The sequence below is a fragment of the Canis lupus genome, chromosome 19 (genome assembly GCF_011100685.1).
Source record: "Canis lupus familiaris isolate Mischka breed German Shepherd chromosome 19, alternate assembly UU_Cfam_GSD_1.0, whole genome shotgun sequence".
Classification (NCBI taxonomy): domain Eukaryota; kingdom Metazoa; phylum Chordata; class Mammalia; order Carnivora; family Canidae; genus Canis; species Canis lupus.
This window is the reverse complement of record NC_049240.1, coordinates 34,885,825-34,905,978: the sequence shown is the minus strand read 5'-3', so window position 1 is coordinate 34,905,978 and position 20,154 is coordinate 34,885,825. Positions and strand designations below refer to the sequence as shown.

Below are 20,154 nucleotides of genomic sequence, written 5' to 3'. Positions count from 1 at the left end.
AATCCGAGGAACTCAATTGAGCTCATTTATTATGTGCTATCAGAGATGTTTTCAGCTGTTTATCACCCCCCTGATTCAATCAGTTTTACTGGAGCATGGCAATTAAATATGAAATGTAGAAATTAAATAATGCTAGTCAAATGGTTTTTAGTTTATCCTTAAATTTCTGTTTTCTTGGGTCACAGCCTCAGCATTCTCTGAAAGATACCTTGGTATGCCATCTAGGGAAGAAAGTACATACCAGGTAACACATTTAAAATAATGAAGAAAGAAGAGAATATTCTAAAAATTCAGTTAAATTGCAAATATAGGTAGATTTATATTCATACATATAGATATTTATGCTTTCCTTTATAGGCATCCAGTGTGCTACATAATATTCACGGCTTCAAAGAAGAAAATATATTAATAATTCATGGGACTGCTGACAGTAAGTATTGTATTTGCTGCTGCTGTTTGATGGGTTCTAACCTTGAACAAAGGGGTTACATCTAAGAACTCGACAAGAGGCCCTGTAAACTTTTTGAAGAAGATAGCAGAGGATAGTGGCACAAGAAATCTGACATGCGACAGAAAGTAAGGAGGAGGAGGTCAGGACGACTAAGAGGAAAGAAGTTGTGAGCCTCGATGGCAACACCATCCAATAAAACTTTCTGGGATGATGGAGATGTTCTGTATTTGTGCTGTGGAACACTAACCACCAGCCACATATGGCTCTTGAGTACTGGAAATGTGTTTAATATGAGCAGGAACTGAATTTTAAATTGTTTAATTGTAATTAATTAAAATTCTAATAACTACATATGGCTACTGACTACCACTATGGTGTTATTCAGCACACTGTAAATCTAAACAAACTGAGAAAACATCAGGACAGCAAAAAGATGCCAGCACAGAGATAAAATTCTAATAGGATAACTCACAGTTAAAACAAAAACTTTTTAAAATGCATATTTATATCACTTCTCCTTTTTTCATCACTTTAAACATTGGAGATGGATGTGATTGATATTACTAGTTATAAATATAATTTTATATATTCACTTTGAAGTGTTTAGGGGTCAAAGGGTTTTTATATATATAAATTATATATATTATATAATATATATATATATATCACATTAGTATATATTATAGGGATCCCTGGGTGGCGCAGCGGTTTAGCGCCTGCCCTTTGGCCCAGGGCGTGATCCTGGAGATGCGGGATCGAATCCCACGTCAGGCTCCCGGTGCATGGAGCCTGCTTCTCCCTCTGCCTGTGTCTCTGCCTCTCTCTCTCACTGTGTGCCTATCATAAATAAATTTAAAAAAAATTTAAAAAAATATATATATATATATGTGATACTTTACAATAGAGGGATGCATATTTATAGCCCCATTCACAGATGAGAAAAATCAATTTCAAGGAGGAAACTGATTTAACCAAGGCTATCTTGGCTAGTGAGCAGAGAGTCAAAGCCTTGAAACAGTATTTCCTAATATCGAACTACTTTTTGTTGGTCCATCTTGTCCTGCCTCAGTAGTTTCACCCCATTTTACAGAGACTATCACTAAAAAGGTCTTTTTTTTTAAAGACTTATTTATTTATTCATGAGAAACAGACAGACAGACAAACATAGGCAGAGGGAGAAGCAGGCTCCGTGCGGGGAGCCTGATGTGGGACTCAGTCCCAGACCCCAGGATCACACCATGAGCCAAAGGCAGCTGCTCAACCGCTGAGCCACCAGGCATCCCAATAAAAAGGTCTTATAGCAAAGGTTGTATCAGCTCTTTAACTTAACTTTAAAACATGCCAGGTCATGATTAGAGTTTAGATGCACTGTATATGTGTGTGTGTGCGCACGTGTGTATTTGACTAAATGGGTAAATAAATGGGGGAGAAGAGACAAAAACCACTCTTAGGTAGAATTCCAAATTTATGTAGGTATAACTCCCTTATGGAGGCAAAGCTTATCTTTCTTCTTACTCTTTCAGAAAGGGTTGCTCTTTGTAATTTGCTTCTAAAGAGTACTGTATGGAAAAGGGAAAAAAAGAATACTTTTACAATAAATACCATCTCAGCCAGGTGGTCAAGGTTAACATTAACAGTGACAAGTCATGTTGATGGTATGCACCCTTAATATCACTTTATGAGAATGACACTCCCTCTCTCTATGGTCTTCTCCCAAAAACCTATAACCTCACTCTTCCCATGAGAAAAACATAAGACAAATGCAAATGAGGAACATTGTAACCCATAATTCATTAGAACTGTCAAGGTTATCAAAAAAAGTCTGAAAATTTCTCCTCGATCAGAAGAGGTTAAGGAGTCATATTTAAATGTTTCTTAGTTGTAACAAATGGACCATGATAATGTGAGATATGAACTATAAGGGGAACTGAGTAAGGGATCTACATGAACTCCCTGTACTGCCTTTGCAACATTTTTTGAAAAGCTACAACTATTATAAAATTAAAAAAAAAATACTTAGATGATGCCATACCCATGTTGGATGAAACATATATAAAGACAAACATTTTGACCGACATTAGAATTTTGTCCTAAGGTATTAAGATCTTACATGTATATTACTAGTAACAAAAAGAAATTAAGTGCTGAGTATATTTCAAAAACATGCCAAAAGATTTTAATGTTATATTAGCTGTTTTTCACAGAAGTATTGTGCAGCAGGTGTTATTACTCTTATTTAACTGACTGGGAAAATAAATACTACAGAATTTATATAACTTGCCAAAAAATCACACAACTGCTAATTCATGGAATGGGCACTGGAATCTGGCATGAAGGTTCTTTTTCATTGTGCTCTTAAGCTTCAATTGTAAGAATAAATTTGGGGTTAAATTATTTCAGGTCTGGCCATTACCCTAGAATATATTAGTGGTATTCAAATTCCTCTGTCAATATGTTGCAGCTGTTAAGGTAAGTCATGTTCTTCCAATCTCACTTCGTCATAGACCTAGTTTTTCACTCTCTGGTAAAATGGAAGCAGGGGTTCAGCATTGGTCACTTCAAAGGAAAAGCAGAGACATACACAAATACATGCACACACCTCCACACACCTCATATGGGCCTGGCAGATTATAGGTGCTCAATCACATTATAATACTACCATTATTAATATCAATCTCAGGAACTACTAGCAAATTAGTTCACTAAGACAATAGGATCCTTAATGTCTCTGTTTTAGGAAATGGACAAATGAAAAATATTAACAGGCTTCACACCAGAAACTAAACAGAAAAATATCCAACTGTACCTTTGTACATTAATCTTTTCAGCTGCATCTGTGCAGAGAAATGACGGAATCCTTTTCAGACTTTTTCGATAACATTTTACTTTAGTCATTGCCCCCATTTATCAGCATTTCTCCTAACTTACATTTACTGAGCAATTTGCAAACTCATTTAGAAGTACCTGGTAATACTCCCATTAAGTGTAATAGGAAGATGCTGGAAAGATCTTGGGTAGATGTTGAAAAGATTAAATGATCTTTTGGAATATTTTGTCTTCTATGTGATAAGATTAACCAATATCATAGAATCAGAATGACAAAGAAGCCGAAACTATTGTCAAGACTGACCTAGTTTGACAAAGACACTTAAAAAAAGTTAGCTTAAGAGTGATTTACAGAAGTTTGAAGATGCACAAAGTATAGGCATAAATAGCCAGGCAGCATATGAGCAAATTGCTGTTCAAATAGATCTGAATGAATCATCCAAATATCCGTAGCTACTTAGGGCAGTTCTACACAACCCCGGTCTACCGTGATGCATATTTCAGAGGTTTGGATCAGGTTCAGGCAGAGATGGAAGCTAGAAAGAAACAGGAGAAACCAATATGATCCACATTAAAAACTGAACCCTTGGCTAATGAGATGTAGACTCTAATTTCTGAACATGGTATAGTTTTTTCTAATTTAAAGGAAAACAGTGAAAAATAAATAAATAAATAATAAATAAATAAATAAATAAATAAATAAATGAATAAATGAATGAATGAATGAATGAAAACAGTGTATCTAACTGAGACTGGGCCCCAGTAGATCCTCAGAAAGGAACAGAAAGATGGTTTGCTATATAACTATGAAGGTAGGCATTCACTGCATTAAAATTGTATGACGTATTGTGAACAATTAGAAATAATAAAACTTAAAGACTATCCTGTATTATAAGTAAAGCCTTAGTAGCTCCTGTTTGTTTTTTTTGTAATGTATATATTTTTTTGTAAAACTTGAAGTTTTATCTGCATGTATCTTACCAATTTTCAAAAGTTAATGACAGGTATCCGTCTTTTAAATGTGAAATGTATGCAAAGTATAATACTTAATCTCCTTGAAAAAATGATATAAAAAAGTTCTGATCCTAATAAATGCATTCCTATCAAGTAATAGAATTTAATTTCTTGCAGCAAAAGTCCATTTCCAGCATTCAGCAGAATTAATCAAACATCTAATAAAAGCTGGAGTGAATTATACTATGCAGGTAAGTCACTTTATCACAAGACTATGTTTCCTACCTTGCTTTTTCAGTTGTGAGATACAGAATACAGCTTCTGTACTGTTCCATCCCCCATGCTATTGTTTTTTAACAGTGATTTTTAGGTACCAAAGATTCCTAATTATGCTGAGAAGGTAGATCAGCTCAGGCTTTACAAGTAAATTGCAAAAACTTTCAAGAATGTCTTTTTCTTCTCAGGCTTTTATTTCTATCGCTAATAATGAATTGTTTTAAAGGAGTCATGTTCTACTTCCCTTCTAGTCCCTTTTTTTCCTCATTTTCTATTACCATTATCATAAAAGGTAGGGAAAAAAGTAGTTTGAGGAGATCTTGAGAAAAAAGGAGAGAGAAAAACACTTAACATCTGCGCATCCAACCACATGTAGTGAATAGTACCAGAGACTTGCTTCATAGTGGTCACAGTGATAGGTGGGTAAACAGACTTTACACCTTTGAGGACTTTCACTCAGGGAGGAGTCACAGAAAGGAGAGGAAAATAAAAAGGCAATTTTAATTTTTCAGCATTTGAAAGAAATAAAAGTGGTTCAACATATCTGTTAAGCCCAGGTACCAAGGTTAGGATGATGAAAGAAAATGATTAGAGATAAATAGATGACAGATCAGGCCACAAACAATGTGAGGAAGCAGAAGGCTTTACTTAGATCATTGAGGCACTGTTTAAAAACTATATCCCCAGGTTCTCACACATATACTAAAATTGGAATGAAACAGAAGATTAGCATGGCTCCTGTGCAAGGATGACACTCAAATCTGTGAAATGTTCCATATTTTTTGTATGTAATTGTTCAATTAGTGTTGTGCATCTGAAACTAATATAACACTGTATATTAACTGGGATTAAACTAGTTAAAAAAATTTTTTAAAAATAAAAAATCAAAAAAAAAATAAAAAATAAAAAAATAAAAAATCAGTAAAAGTGATGTCTTATTAATAGTAAAAAATACAAATTAAAAGAAAAAAAATAAAGAAATAAAAACTTTATACCTAGGAATTGACAAATATTTATATTTGTGATTTTAGAAAAAGTATTGTCATTTATATTAGAAGGGACAGGATAAAAAGAAAAAATATATGGGACAAGGTTAGTCAAGGAAGGCTTTGTTTAAGACTACTGCAATAGGGGAGAGAAACTAAACTCTGTTGAAACATAGGGCTGGAGAGTTTTTAGTAACTGGGGTGGAGGGACTCACAGGCCATCTTCACTTTACCAAAAGGAAAAGTACACTGTTTATGACAGGAGGTAGTTTTACAACGTGGAACAAGGGTTCTACCCTCCCACAGGGAGAGGGCTGCTATCCCTTTTAATATTTACATTAATATTTACATTTCACAGAGATGGTGTTTCAGTGCTTGAGAAAGGCATTTCCTAAACTGTAAAACTGGAAGATGATTTACATACAAAACACAGAATTTACAATCCGTTTTCTAAAATAGCTCTCAGCAAAGGAAGGTCAGGGCCCTACAGTCAGGAAGAAACGGAGTGTTAATGCTTTTCTAGCCAACATGAACATAGAAAGCTCTACTTTCTTTGACCAATGAGCTCTAATTTAAATACATAAAAAAACTATATTTTGTCTCAATTGTTGACAATCAAAGGGTTGTAACTTTAAAAAGAGTGGAAACTTTGGCATAAAAACTCCAGAGTTATATTAGGTTAGATGTTGGTCTGATGATTACTTGCCAAAGTTTTATTGCCACTGGGACTAAACAAATGAATTCTAGAGGGACAGTATCTGCTTTGGTAACTTCAAATCTCCCTCCCCCCTCAATATCTTAGGTCTACCCAGATGAAGGTCATAACATATCTGAGAAGAGCAAGTATCATCTCTACAGCACAATCCTCAGATTCTTCAGTGATTGTTTAAAGGAAGAAATCCCTGTGTTACCACAGGAACCAGAAGAAGATGAATAATGGACCCTATTTATATAGAACTGAAGGGGATATTGAGGCTCAATGAAACCTAACCAAGAGACTGTAATATTGTACATGCTCTAGAATTTCAAGGGCAGCTGAAGGAGATGACACTGGAACAGCACACTCAGAGACAATGAACTAGAATTTGCATACAGATGTCCAAGTCTACTGTGTTGCCAAGGGTGCAGAACCTGTTTCTTTGTGTAAGGAAGGTCAAAGGGTTGGTTTCCTGGGAGAAATTCGTTTTGCATTAAAGTAGAAGTAGTGCATGTTTTCTTCTGTTATCCCCACCCCCAATTTGTTCTGTAACTAGTTGCTCTCATTTTAATTTCAGTGGCCACCATCATCTTTGCATATGATGCACACTTATCCAGTATCACATCCCTGATCTTTGATGGCTGAGCTGCAACCTAACACTTCACTGTATCTTTACAATAAGTGCAATTCCTTGTCTATTATTATGCTTAAGAAAATATTCAGTTAATAAAAAACAGAGTATTTTATGTAATTTGTTTATAAAAAGACATTATTAAATGGGTCCAAGGTCTTGTAGAAATATGGATTTCAGCACCTTCCAGAGTTCAGCCAGTTATCAGTAGATACAGTATCTTTAAATCAACACACGTGTGCATATACAGTCAATAAATCTATCTTAACATGTTATTCATGCTACAAAGGATAAACTTCTAATGAATTAGAAGAGATGCTCTTTTACAGGCTATAACGGATGCTTTGTTTAATGAGCCAAAAATGATGAAACCTTTTTTCCAGTTCAGATTCTAGCTATTGCTTTCCTATAAATGTTTGGGTTGTGTTTGGTATCGTTTTTAGTGGTTAATAGTTTTCTAGTTGCAATTTAATTTTTTGAATATGATACCTTGTCACATGTAAATTAGATACTTAAATATTAAATTATAGTTTCTGATAAAGAAATTTTGTTAACAATGCAATGCCACTGAGTGCTATTTTGCTCTTTTGGGGGAGAAGGCTTTTTTTTTAAACACTTGGTCCTTTTACTTCTCTCTCTCTCAATGCAGAATCAATTCTCATTTTCATTGTAAAAGCAAAGAGCTGGATTATTTCATTTGCCAGTTCCTATTTAGTATTCTATGCCTGCCCACTTCATCTGTTACTGTTTAATTTAAATCCTTCTGGTGAGAATTAGAAATGAAATATTTTTTATTCATCAGCCAAAAAGTTCACAAACAGCAGTGTTTCCTATTTAATTTGAGTTGAAGGCACAAATGCATTAATTCCTGTGCTGTATTGACTTGCAGTAGTAAGTAACCGAGAGTATAAAATAAACTTGACTGTATGAAGTCAAATTTAAGTCATGAGAATATTAAATTTGGTGACTAAAATCACTTTGGTGACTTAAGTGATCTTCCAGAAGATGTCTGAAAGTGTAACCAAGCTTAGAAGTTTAGATCAAGCTAGGCAGTGTACCGTGTTTTTGTGGTTTCTCTCAAATTCCTCAGGACAGACTGGATTATCATGACATGAGAACACCAGGAGGAAGCTTAAAAATGTCACAGAACTGTTCAGTAACTCCCATTTTCTTGACGGATCAACCCCAAAATCTGAGTATTTGGAAGCATATATATTGTTTTTTGGATATTCAACTTTTCTTCTGGATGCTTTGGAATTGTGTCTTCATTGCTCTGCTGGATTCAGTTTAAAATGGGAAAGGCTCACTTTTCTGAGAGACCCATATCAGGTCTTTTTTCAAGAATAATAAACACATTTTTAAAAAAATAAGTTTAATGTTTAAAAGGAAAGTTTTGCCTATTTTATTAAGATGGAAATTTCTTTTTAGGCTGATTTGAAGTCCAACTGAAGCTTTTTAATCAATATTTTAAATTTCAACCACTAGAGTTTTTTATGATGCAAATAATTATGTTGTCTGAAAGATGTGGTTTTATTGAATGTCTATTTGAGCAACATTTTAAAAGTATTTACCTTTTACTGTTTACCATTTCTCTTGTTTTATTACTATTATCAATGTTTATTTTTCAATTAATTTAATACAGTTTCTAATGCGAAAGACATTTGTCTGGAACCCACTTTCACCTTAAAGGCTAAATGGACCTCAAATGAAGACATACTGTTTAATAGGAAGGTGGACATTTTTCATCTCCATGATTCTTGTGAGTTTTAATCACTGGGCCACTTTAGAAAAGGGAATGGTCACCAACACAGACACCAGCTATTAAAGGAATCATGTAACTGAACTTTCTCCTTTATACACTTGCCTTTGGTTGTAATCCAACTATTTCACATGGATTTGTGCATTCTAAGGTTTTCCTAGAACCCCAGTAGCAAGCTTTTCAAGTGTGATTTGCCCTTTAAAGTTTAAAAAGAACTCAAAAAATTCTATAAAACAGGTAAGCAGTATCAAAGCAACCATAAACACATAACCTGTTGAAACTATTTTAAAAGAGGAAAGAGTTGTTTCCTTTTTTTTTTTTTTTTAATGTTCATTGCCTCCATTGAAGTCTCCAATTCAACAGATAGAGACTAGGGAGACCATAGGATCTGTCTGAGTTTCCTGGGAAATAAAGAAGATGCTCTTCAAAACCTGGGTCTCAAAACCAAACACACACACACACACACACACTTAAGGGTCTCAGTTCACCCTGAGAAAGTCTTTTCTGATTGAATATTTAGTATAGAAATTCCCTTTGAGGGTTGTGCACATTCCAGTTGTAGTTCTACCAGGATGAGGTAGGTGACTGGATCATTGGTCTTTACCATACAGGGAATTATTGAAGCTGCTGTCTTCAAATGGTAGGCGCTGAAACAGAAGAATCTAGGACTGAATTGCTCTCAAGTTCAAAGGTCACTGAGGGCACACAGCTTATATAAAGAATCATGTATGAAATACCTCTTGCGTCGCTCCTCAAATGCTTTCACCATCTTCACATCGCACAGCAACCAGCAGTGCATAAATAAAACCTGAGCCCTCAGCTGCACGCTCTTTTACTTTCTGTTCTGAGGATTCTCTGACATCATGTTACCTCTCTACTGGAACCAACACACATCATTTAAACATTCCAAGTCTACAAGAGGATGTTAATAACCCACACTGAAGTCCAGTTAATGGAAGACAGGAGCAGTTGACTATATGTTCTGTGTGGTCCTTGAATCGTTTCTCGACATAAAATACACATGCAACAGGCCCTTTGTGGGGAAACCTTTCTGCCCACAAGATTTTACCACTGTGAATACTATAGAATGAACAAGTAAAATCAGAATAATGAAGTGCTTCCTTTTCAGTTAAGAATAAGCTGTTTTTACCTAAAATTTCCTGGATGCTTATGAAACACCAAGCATGTACTAAGTGCTCTACTTTCATTGTCAAATTAAACTACTCAACACCCCCTGATGTAAAATGATACCCTTTTTTACAAATAGGAAAATGGAGTCTCAGAGGAATATGTAAAGTGTTCACATTTACATAACTAATGAATGAGTAGCCTAAAACTTAGCTCTAGCCATCTGAGAAGCCCCTGTTCTCAGCCATTCTGCTTTAAAGGACTCTTGAAGTAGGAGAGGTTTCATCTAAGAAAGGATTTTGATTATTTAAATATACAGTTCAGATATTTTTGAGAATGATTGGATAGCAAATATACTGAAAGGTAAATGATAGGCTAGTGTTCCACTGTAGCCATAATTGAAGCTACATGGATTCCCTGACATCAAGAGGACTTATGTAATATTAAAATACACTTTATTTTAGATTGGAGATATGCAAGAATTATTCCCATCCATGGAAACCTTTGCCTAGAAGACAATGTCTATATGCCTAGCATATCATTAGTAAAATCCCTTGCTCTGACATTAAGCCAGGAACATCCCAAAATCATTCCAACAGGCATTTAAAATGTGTTGATCAAAGCACCCAGGTTTTTGAGCATGAAAACTCCACCTAATCTTCAAACATTAAAATCCAGAAAGCACGTTGCAACATTTAGAGCCTTAACTGGCATCCACAATAATACTTGCAACCTGACTTAGGAAAATTGAATTACCTCCCACTTTTCTATCACTATAGGAAATAGATTTTTTTTTTTTTTTTACCACTGATCAAATCTACTAAGGACAGTCATTTCATTTGGCAAAATTCCAGCAATTTGGAAGAGAGATTAAAAAAAAATCTCCTTTCTCATCAAAGACAGGCAGATTAAAAAAAAAAAAGAGGTCATATCAAAGTACAATTTTGATTTTTTGTTTAGACTTACAATTAAGTTTAAGACAATCTGATAACAAGTACGGAAGGCTTTTGATACAGCAGCTTGGGTAGAAGGAAAGCCTCTGGGCTGATTAAAACAATCTGTTGTCTATCAGACTTAGCACCATTTTATCTAAGTAATCTTTGGCATGAGTGAAGCTTAACAATACAGAAGTCCAAAATCATTAATAGAAGAACAGCTCACATATGTTCAGTATCTAGGCTTTTTGTCACATAATCAGCAAATGCTCAGACCAACCATGTGAGACATTGTTCTCTGATGAGATCAAGATTCAGAGAGGTTAAACAATTTTCCAGGGGTCACACTGCTTGTAAATGACAGAACCAGGATTTGAACACAGACCATATGAACTCAAAGCCTTCACATGTTGATAATCCTATCTATGAATTTTTTTAGCCGGTAAATTCTTAAAGTTCATCATGCTTATCTTCAGATTGGATTACATTTTCAAACCCCTCACTATTCAGTGTTGCCACTTAGTATGCATCTGATTTCAAGTAATTCAACACTAACTTAGAGGTGGCTTAAATACTTATGACCCAGTATGTGGGCAATTTGGGAATCAGAGGTTTGTTAGAAATAGAGTCTTGGGGTGCCTGGGCGGCTCAGTTCATTATGTGGCTGCCTTTGGCTCATCCTAGATCAAGCCCTGCATCCAGCTCCCTGATCAGTGAGGAGTCTGCTTCTCCCTCACCCTGCTTGTGCTTTTGTGCTCCCCCTCCCCGCTCTTCAAATGAATGAATGAATGAATGAATGAGAAACTAAAAGAAAGAAACTAAAAGAAAGAAAGAAATGCAGACTCTCTCAGGCATCACCCAGACCCTCCTGAATGACAAACTTAAAGGCAACAGATCCTCAAGTCATTTGTATGCAAAGTTTGAGAAGCATTGGCTTAAAGGACCAGAACCTTTCTTTACTCAGATCACAAGGAAGCTGAAGTTGGGTGCCTCTAGGGGCAGTTTAACAGATCAGTGAGGAAATCAAATCCCAGTCTCTTCCCTCTTCTCTAGCCTCTGCTTATAATTTGGCCCTTTCATTAGTTTCAAGATAACTGCAAGTGCCCCAGACAGTATGTGCGTTCACAGCAATATCCCAGGATAGACAGGAAGGGAGTGACTGTGTTTTTATCAGGAAAGGTAACTCTCTCCGGAAATCTTGAGCAGAATTCCTTTCGAATCCTTTGTCCAGGCTTTGGTTGCAAACCCATATGGATGAGTATGCCAGGCTGGGAAGTCACACATCTGAAATTGCAATCTCCTTAGTGAGGGTGCAACAAAGAACAAGGAGAATGGCTGTAAGATAGGTGCCCAGAAGGGGCACAGAAGAATGAGGTAAATGCTACCAAATGTGGTAAAAGCCTGAATACAGGCATTTTCACTAGATACAGCTAAAGGCATTGAGCAGTGAGGAGGAGTGGGGTTACACAGACCTTTTGTTTAAAGGTGTCTTACTCCCAGAAGACCCTCAAAATCTGTTCTGTCCTCTATTCCTAAGAGTTGGTATACTCTTTCCTAGCTGACATTTTCTCTGTTCACCTTTGCTCTTCATTATCGACGCAGTTTCTAGTGCAGGCAGGCAGTTTTGAAATTTGATTGCTGTGCTAGCAGTCCCATTTTGCAGGCTTTATTTGCTCTAACACGATTTATGATGCCTTGATTATCTCCGTATGGCCTGAATTGCTAGTCACACCATTAATTCTCCTGATTGATGGATTACATAAGGCATATTCCGATGGGAAAAGCAAAGGAAACACAGGTAACCCAGCCTCCCCATTCATATGCACTTTTAATGGGAGTAATTGTCATTACACTCCAACTCTCTATCCCTTTAGGACACCATGTGTGACTTTTAATGATCTGTATGATGTAATTGGATTTTAAGCCTCTGGGGAGAACAAGTTGTAAATTATCTTGCCTAGGATAAATGGAAAATTTCAACTTCAAGGTTGACTTTAAATCATGTGATAACAAAAAATTTATTTTGCACTTACTATGTGCCAGGTACTGTGCTGTTTGATACAACATTAGATCTTTTTTTTTTAAACACTTAATTTAATTAATATGTCAAATGTATAAATGGGTATTTTAGTTCAAATGTTATAGCTAAAGGAGTCATCACTCACTAAAATGTATCAGCATATTCAATCATGTTTTGATTTTCACTGAGTCATTTGTAACTCTCCCTTATGGTCTATGCTATCCCCTTGGACCTGCTCCTTTGAATAATCATCCCATAACAAATTTACTGGGTTTTTTTCCCCCCAAGTCAAAAGGACTCTGCAGCCCATGGTCACATTGGATAGCAGTGGTCTGTATGTAGTTACCTATCCCACTATCAATTTAGGGAAATTTGTAGTAAAGTCCTGCCATTTCTTGACAATTATTTCTCAATTCAAATAACCTCCTGAAGAGGGAAACTGATTTAAAAAAAATGGGTTAAGTTTAATTTTCTAATCTTGTGTGTTAGCTTTGTTTTAACTAAAGGAAAGAATATCCTATAGAAAGATTTAGTATTGCCAAAGAATAAGAAATAATAAATAAAATGACCCACTGCCCTAGCTCACCACCTTAGGATTTCAGTTGAGTGTTTACTCAGCTTAGACCCCAAACCAGTCATATTCTTTGTGTTTTACCAACTTTCTTTTGGTATGCTTTCCTCATTCCCCAAATCCAGGAAACTGTATCATTTGACTGCTTTTCATTTGTTTTCAAATTGATAGGTATTAGTAAAAGGAGCTAAAAAAAATTGGTTGTGAAATTATATATATATATATTTTTTTTTTTTACCTTCATCTGGACTCCTTACAATATTTGTAAATTTTCTTTAGTTTATCCTCATTCACTTTGTCAAATTCTAGCATACCTCTCAGTTATTTTGAATTCTTCTCAAAACCTAAATTCTCTCACTATTCCACATCATTGAATATAATGCCTCATTCATGTATACTTTTTATATGTGTGATTTATACACTACCCTAGCCTGTTTGTTATTTGCTAAGGAAATAGAAAGGTAATAAAAATAGCTAACATTAACTAATTGCTTTCTGCCGAGACCCAGTGAAGCCACCTGAGCCCCTCCAGGCAATCTAGACGCCTTTAAACTTTAGCAAATAACCTTAGCCCACATGATGGATTAACCAACCTTTCTTTATATATCTATACTTTGTGTATTCTTTCCTAAAAAGAACAGAGAATTTTGGCATACCACCAAACAAAAACCAGACCCCTTACAGAATCCCTGGGCACTAAGGGACCATACTCCCTTGTATAACTTCCCAGCACTGGGATAACATCTGTCACTGGCACCATCTAGTCTGTACATAAGCAAGAAATATTATGACCACTGCATTCCCCTTACTGATTAACTGCCCTTAATCCCTTTAAAATTCCCTGGGCCAGAGAGAAAGCTTGGAATTGGCCTTTGGATAAGAGTCCACCTTCTCCCCCAGGTTACCAGCTTCCTTAGAAAAGCTTGTATTTCTTTCCAGTGAAAACTCATCTCTTGAGTAATGGCTTTTCTAGAGACAGGCAGCCGAACCTGAGTTTCAGTAACCCCAGGATAAGCTCATTAACAGACATATTTATTTCACCTTTATAGCAGCTGCAGGAATTAAGTATAATCACTATCCCAATTTTTATATAAGGAAACTGTAAGTTTAATAAAGTCAATTTACTAAAAGCCAATGGCTTAGTCACAGCAAGACAGGCTAATTAGTTCAATGCAAGAAAAAAAATGTTAAAGAAATAAAGCTGGGACACCTGGAGGGCTCAGTGGTTGAGCATCTGCCTTCAGCTCAGGTCATGATCCCGGGGTGCTAGGATCAAGTCCCGCATCGGGCTCCCCACAAGGAGCCTGCTTCTCCCTCTGCCTATGTCTCTGCCTCTCTGTGTCTCTCACGGGTAAATAAATAAAATCTTAAAAATAAAGAAAGCTTTCTTACCCACATGATGTCATGCACAGGCAGGTGTCATACATATGGTTATACTCCCACTGTTATCTGAAACACCTGTCTCCTGGCTGTAACTTCAAGGTTGAAGGAGACGCCCAATAGAAGCTTTCAATTGCCATCTCTCTGAAGTGATACCATCACACCTGCCTGTAGGCCGTTTTTCTGGGCAGCTCTTAACAGCAAAGAGATTGGAAAATTCAGGAAGACAAAGGTATCATTTAGGGAGTGCTATCACTGGCTCAGTCCGTAATGTTGAACATGATACATTTCAAGCACTCCTTTGATTTTCCCCATATACAAAGCACAATGGACCCTACCCCAAGAGACATAATCCCAATTCTTTCCTGCACAGAGCCCAGGATTTCTGGGAAGATAGGGTTCAAGATGGTACTTAGATCTTGAGCTCACCCTTTCTCACAGACAAATCCACAATGACATATGCAGTAATTTTCTTAGAAAAAGACCTGAAGGGTGATTGGATGGCTCAGTCAGTTAAACCACAGATTCTTGATTTCAGGTTATTATCTGGGGGTTTTGAGATGGAGGCCCAGGTCCTGCTGAGGCCTGAGCTTGGAGGAGGCTAAAATTCTGCCGTCGCCTCGTGCACGCCCTCTCTCGAAATTAAAAAAAAAAAAAAAAAAAAAAAAAAAAAAAAAAGACTTGGTAACTAGATGAACTGAGTCTTCACAACAAAAGACGAAAGGGCAGCACCCAAAGGGGTAAAAGACGTAGGGTCTCATCAAAAAAAAAAAAAACAAACAAACAAAAAGACACAAACCCGCAAAACAAACTTTTCAGGGGTAGCAATCCACAATCAGAAGGGATCTCTAAAATGCAGTACTTTTTTCCTGAAAAGCGAGGGCTCTGTGTTCCACATCAGGCACCCGAAATCCTACATCCTTCACAGAACAGGCGAGAACCCAAACTCCTGGCTGTGAAGGCTGCCAGTAAGGAAGCACAGGAAAACCACAGAACTTAGGGAGAGAAGAACCACCCGTGAAGGGAAAGGAACCAGGGGTAGTGGAAGGGGAGGTGGGCGGGGGGATGGGGTGACTGGGTGACGGGCACTGAGGGGGGGCACTTGACGGGATGAGCACTGGGTGATATACTATATCCTGGCAAATTGAACGCCAATAAAAAAATACGCAAAAAATAAAAATATATATTAAAAAAAAAGGTCTCATGCAACTACTCACCTGCGCCAGGACACGGAGCAAAACATCTTTGAAAAGCCCCCAGAGGGACGCCTGGGTGCTCAGTGGCTGAGCATCCGGCTTGGCTCAGGGCGTGGTCCCAGCCTCCGCAACGCCTCCCGCAAGGGGCCCCGCAGGGAGCCTGCTTCTCCCTGGGTCCCTGCCTCTGTCTCTTGAATAAGTAAAATCTTTAAAAAAAAAAAAGAAAAGAAAAGAAAAGAAAAGAAAAGAAAAGAAAAAGAAAAAGAAAAGAGAAAAAAAGAAAGAAAAGAAAAGAAAGAAAAGAAAAGAAAAGAAAAGAAAAGAAAAGAAGAAAAGAAAAGAAAAGAAGAAAAAGAAAAGAAAGAAAAAAAGAAAGAAAAAAAACAGAAAGAAAAAAGAACAGAAAAGAAAGACCCCGACCCCCCAGACCCAGAAAAAAAAAACCAGCAAAAACAAGCACCCTACAACAAAATCCCCCCGAACAGCACTCACACCCACAAACCCCCCTCACGCGCCCTCCCCCACTCCCACTCCCCTCCCCTCCCCTCCACCCCTCCCCCCCCTCCCTCCCCTCCCCTCCCCCCTCCCCTCCTCCCTCCCCCCACTAATCGAAATAACCTCCGCCCCGCCCATAAAAAAGAAAGAAAAGAAAAAGAGCACCTAGAGGATATGGGATACCCACTTACTAATCCCACAGTGTCTGTGGGAGCGGTGGGAGCTCGCTGGGAGGGTCTCGCCGCAGCAGAGGCACTAACAGGGGCCAGACCGCGGCCTCACCCGCCCCCTCACTCGCCGCAGCACCTTTTTGAAATTCGCGGCAGCTGTTGGGCACCAGCGCGCATGCGCAGCTCAGGTCCGGCCCATACCCCGCGGGGGCTGTAACCGCTGGGAGCCTGAATCTAAGGTACAAGGTGTTATGTCCTAAAATATATAAATATTATACATATGTATTATATATGTAATATATATTTTATTATATTTTATTTATTTATATTTTATTATATTTTATTTATTATATATTATACCTTATTTTACATATATATAAAGCAAGGTATAATATGTTACCCACGGAGGAGGGGCACGATGGCGGAAGAGTAGGGTCCCCAAGTCACCTGTCCCCACCAGATTACCTAGATAACTTTCAAATCATCCTGAAAATCTATGAATTCGGCCTGAGAATTAAAGAGAGACCAGCTGGAATGCTACAGTGAGAAGAGTTCGCGCTTCTATCAAGGTAGGAAGACGGGGAAAAAGAAATAAAGACACAAAAGGCCTCCAAGGGGGAGGGGCCCCGCGAGGAGCCCGGCTGAGGCCGGGGCGAGTGTCCCCAGGACAGGAGAGCCCCGTCCCGGAGGAGCAGGAGCTGCACCGACCTTCCCGGGGGAAAGGGGCTCCAGGGAGGTGGAGCAGGACCCAGGAGGGCGGGGATGCCCTCGGGCTCCCGGGGACACTAACAGACACCTGCGCCCCGGGAGAGTGCGCCGAGCTCCCTAAGGGCTGCAGCGTGCACGGGGGACCCGGAGCAGCTGGGGGGGCTCGGGGGCGGCTCCGCGGAGGGGGCTGCGGGGCGGGAGCAGCTCGGGGGCTCGGGGGGCTCGGGGCAGCTCCGCGGAGGGGGCTGCCGGGCGGGAGTGGCTCGGGGGACTCGGGGGCGGCTCCGCAGAGGGGGCTGCGGGGCGGGAGTGCTAATCCAACAGCACAGGCCCCGGAGCACAGGGCGCCGGGACACAGCCCAGGATTCGGCCTCCGCCCCCCGAGCCCCGCCCCCGGGACAGGCAGAGGCCCGGAGGGCCCAGGACATTGAGGACGCTCCTGCCCGGAGCTGAGCAGATCAGCGGCCCCGCCCGGAGCCTCCAGGCCCTGCAGACGGAGAGCTCCGGAGCTACTGCGGAGGCTGACTCCAGGGCTCCAGAGCTGGCCCCGCCACTGCGGTTGCTCCTCCTGGGGCCTCACAGGGTAAACAACCCCCACTGAGCCCTACACCAGGCAGGGGGGCAGAGTAGCTCCCCCAAGGAATAACACGTGAAAATCAGCACAACAGGCCCCTAGACCAGCTAGACTGACAAGTTCCAGGGGAAGTGAAGGGACTTAAAGTATACAGAATCAGAAGATACTCCCCCGTGGTTTTTTTGTTTTGTTTTGCTTTTTGATTTGTTTCCTTCTCCCACCCTTTTTTTTTCCTTTCTTTCTCTTTTTCTTCGTTTTTTTTTCTTTTTTCTCCCTTTTTTTTCCCCTCTTTCTCCTTTCTTTCCTTCTTTCTCTCCTCTCTTTTTCTCCTATTCCCAATACAACTTGCTTTTGGCCACTCTGCACTGAGCAAAATGACTAGAAGGAAAACCTCACCTCAAAAGAAAGAATCAGAAACAGTCCTCTCTCCCACAGAGTTACAAAATCTGGATTACAATTCAATGTCAGAAAGCCAATTCAGAAGCACTATTATACAGCTACTGGTGGCTCTAGAAAAAAGTATAAAGGACTCAAGAGACTTCATGACTGCAGAATTTAGAGCTATCAGGCAGAAATTAAAAATCAATTGAATGAGATGCAATCCAAACTAGAAGTCCTAACGACGAGGGTTAACGAGGTGGAAGAACGAGTGAGTGACCTAGAAGACAAGTTGATAGCAAAGAGGGAAACTGAGGAAAAAAGAGACAAACAATTAAAAGACCATGAAGATAGATTAAGGGAAATAAACGACAGCCTGAGGAAGAAAAACCTAGTTTAATTGGGGTTCCCGAGGGCACCGAAAGGGACAGAGGGCCAGAATATGTATTTGACAAATTCTTGCTGAAAACTTTCCTAATCTGGGAAGGGAAACAGGCATTCAGATCCAGGAAATAGAGAGATCCCCCCCTAAAATCAATAAAAACCATTCAACACCTCGACATTTAATAGTGAAGCTTGCAAATTCCAAAGATAAAGAGAAGAACCTTAAAGCAGCAAGAGACAAGAAATCCCTGACTTTTATGGGGAGGAGTATTAGGGTAACAGCAGACCTCTCCACAGAGACCTAGCAGGCCAGAAAGGGCTGGCAGGATATATTCAGGGTCCTAAATGAGAAGAACATGCAACCAAGAATACTTTATCCAGCAAGGCTCTCATTCAGAATGGAAGGAGAGATAAAGAGCTTCCAAGACAGGCAGCAACTGAAAGAATATGTGACCTGCAAACCAGCTCTGCAAGAAATTTTAAGGGGGACTCTTAAAATTCCCCTTTAAGAAGAAGTTCAGTGGAACAATCCACAAAAACAAGGACTGAATAGATAACATGATGACACTAAACTCATATCTCTCAATAGTAACTCTGAATGTGAACGGGCTTAATGACCCCATCAAAAGGCGCAGGGTTTCAGACTGGATAAAAAAGCAGGACCCATCTATTTGCTGTCTACAAGAGACTCATTTTAGACGGAAGGACATCTACAGCCTGAAAATAAAAGGTTGGAGAACCATTTACCATTCGAATGGTCCTCAAAAGAAAGCAGGGGTAGCCATCCTTATATCAGATAAACTAAAATTTACCCCGAAGACTGTAGTGAGAGATGAAGAGGGACACTATATCATACTTAAAGGATCTATCCAACAAGAGGACTTAACAATCCTCAATATATATGCCCCGAATGTGGGAGCTGCCAAATATATAAATCAATTAATAACCAAAGTAAAGAAATACTTAGATAATAATACACTTATACTTGGTGACTTCAATCTAGCTCTTTCTATACTCGATAGGTCTTCTAAGCGCAACATCTCCAAAGAAACGAGAGCTTTAAATGATACACTGGACCAGATGGATTTCACAGATATCTACAGAACTTTACATCCAAACTCAACTGAATACACATTCTTCTCAAGTGCACATGGAACTTTCTCCAGAATGACCACCACATACTGGGTCACAAATCGGGTCTGAACCGATACCAGAAGATTGGGATCGTCCCCTGCATATTCTCAGACCATAATGCCTTGAAATTAGAATTAAATCACAACAAGAAGTTTGGAAGGACCTCAAACACATGAAGGATAAGGACCAACCTGCTAAAAGATGAAAGGGTCAACCAGGAAATTAAGGAAGAATTAAAAAGATTCATGGAAACTAATGAGAATGAAGATACAACCGTTCAAAATCTTTGGGATGCAGCAAAAGCAGTCCTAAGGGAGAAATACATCGCAATACAAGCATCCATTCAAAAACTGGAAAGAACTCAAATACAAAAGCTAACCTTACACATAAAGGAGCTAGAGAAAAAACAGCAGATAGATCCTACACCCAGCAGAAGAAGAGAGTTAATTAAAATTCGAGCAGAACTCAACGAAATCGAGACCAGAAGAACTGTGGAACAGA

General features: G+C 38.9%; 1 protein-coding gene, 1 long non-coding RNA gene and 1 pseudogene across 9 annotated transcripts in view; 2 read left to right on the top strand and 1 right to left on the bottom strand.

Annotated features, from left to right (window-relative positions):
• DPP10 (dipeptidyl peptidase like 10) overlaps window positions 1-8,206 on the top strand; it is a 1,276,525-nt gene extending 1,268,319 nt beyond the window's left edge. For 4 of the 5 annotated variants that reach the window (XM_038564993.1, XM_038564994.1, XM_038564995.1 and 1 more), the window contains 4 exons: window positions 186-244; window positions 358-430; window positions 4,409-4,482; window positions 6,296-6,430. In XM_038564993.1, coding sequence (XP_038420921.1) covers window positions 186-244; window positions 358-430; window positions 4,409-4,482; window positions 6,296-6,430 — 341 coding nt within the window. Of the gene's footprint in view, window positions 1-185; window positions 245-357; window positions 431-4,408; window positions 4,483-6,295 lie in introns of all 5 variants that reach the window. The other variant, XM_038564992.1, reaches the window with a different exon arrangement.
• LOC111091160 overlaps window positions 1-15,994 on the bottom strand; it is a 129,640-nt gene extending 113,646 nt beyond the window's left edge. For all 4 annotated transcript variants that reach the window (XR_005374175.1, XR_005374177.1, XR_005374176.1 and 1 more), the window contains exons 1-2: window positions 15,832-15,994; window positions 14,627-14,807 (exon numbers count right to left, since the gene is read on the bottom strand). This is a non-coding gene — a long non-coding RNA (uncharacterized LOC111091160). The remainder of the gene's footprint in view (window positions 1-14,626; window positions 14,808-15,831) is intronic.
• LOC119864539 lies at window positions 5,195-5,290 on the top strand (annotated as a pseudogene).
• Window positions 15,995-20,154: the final 4,160 nt, after the last annotated feature.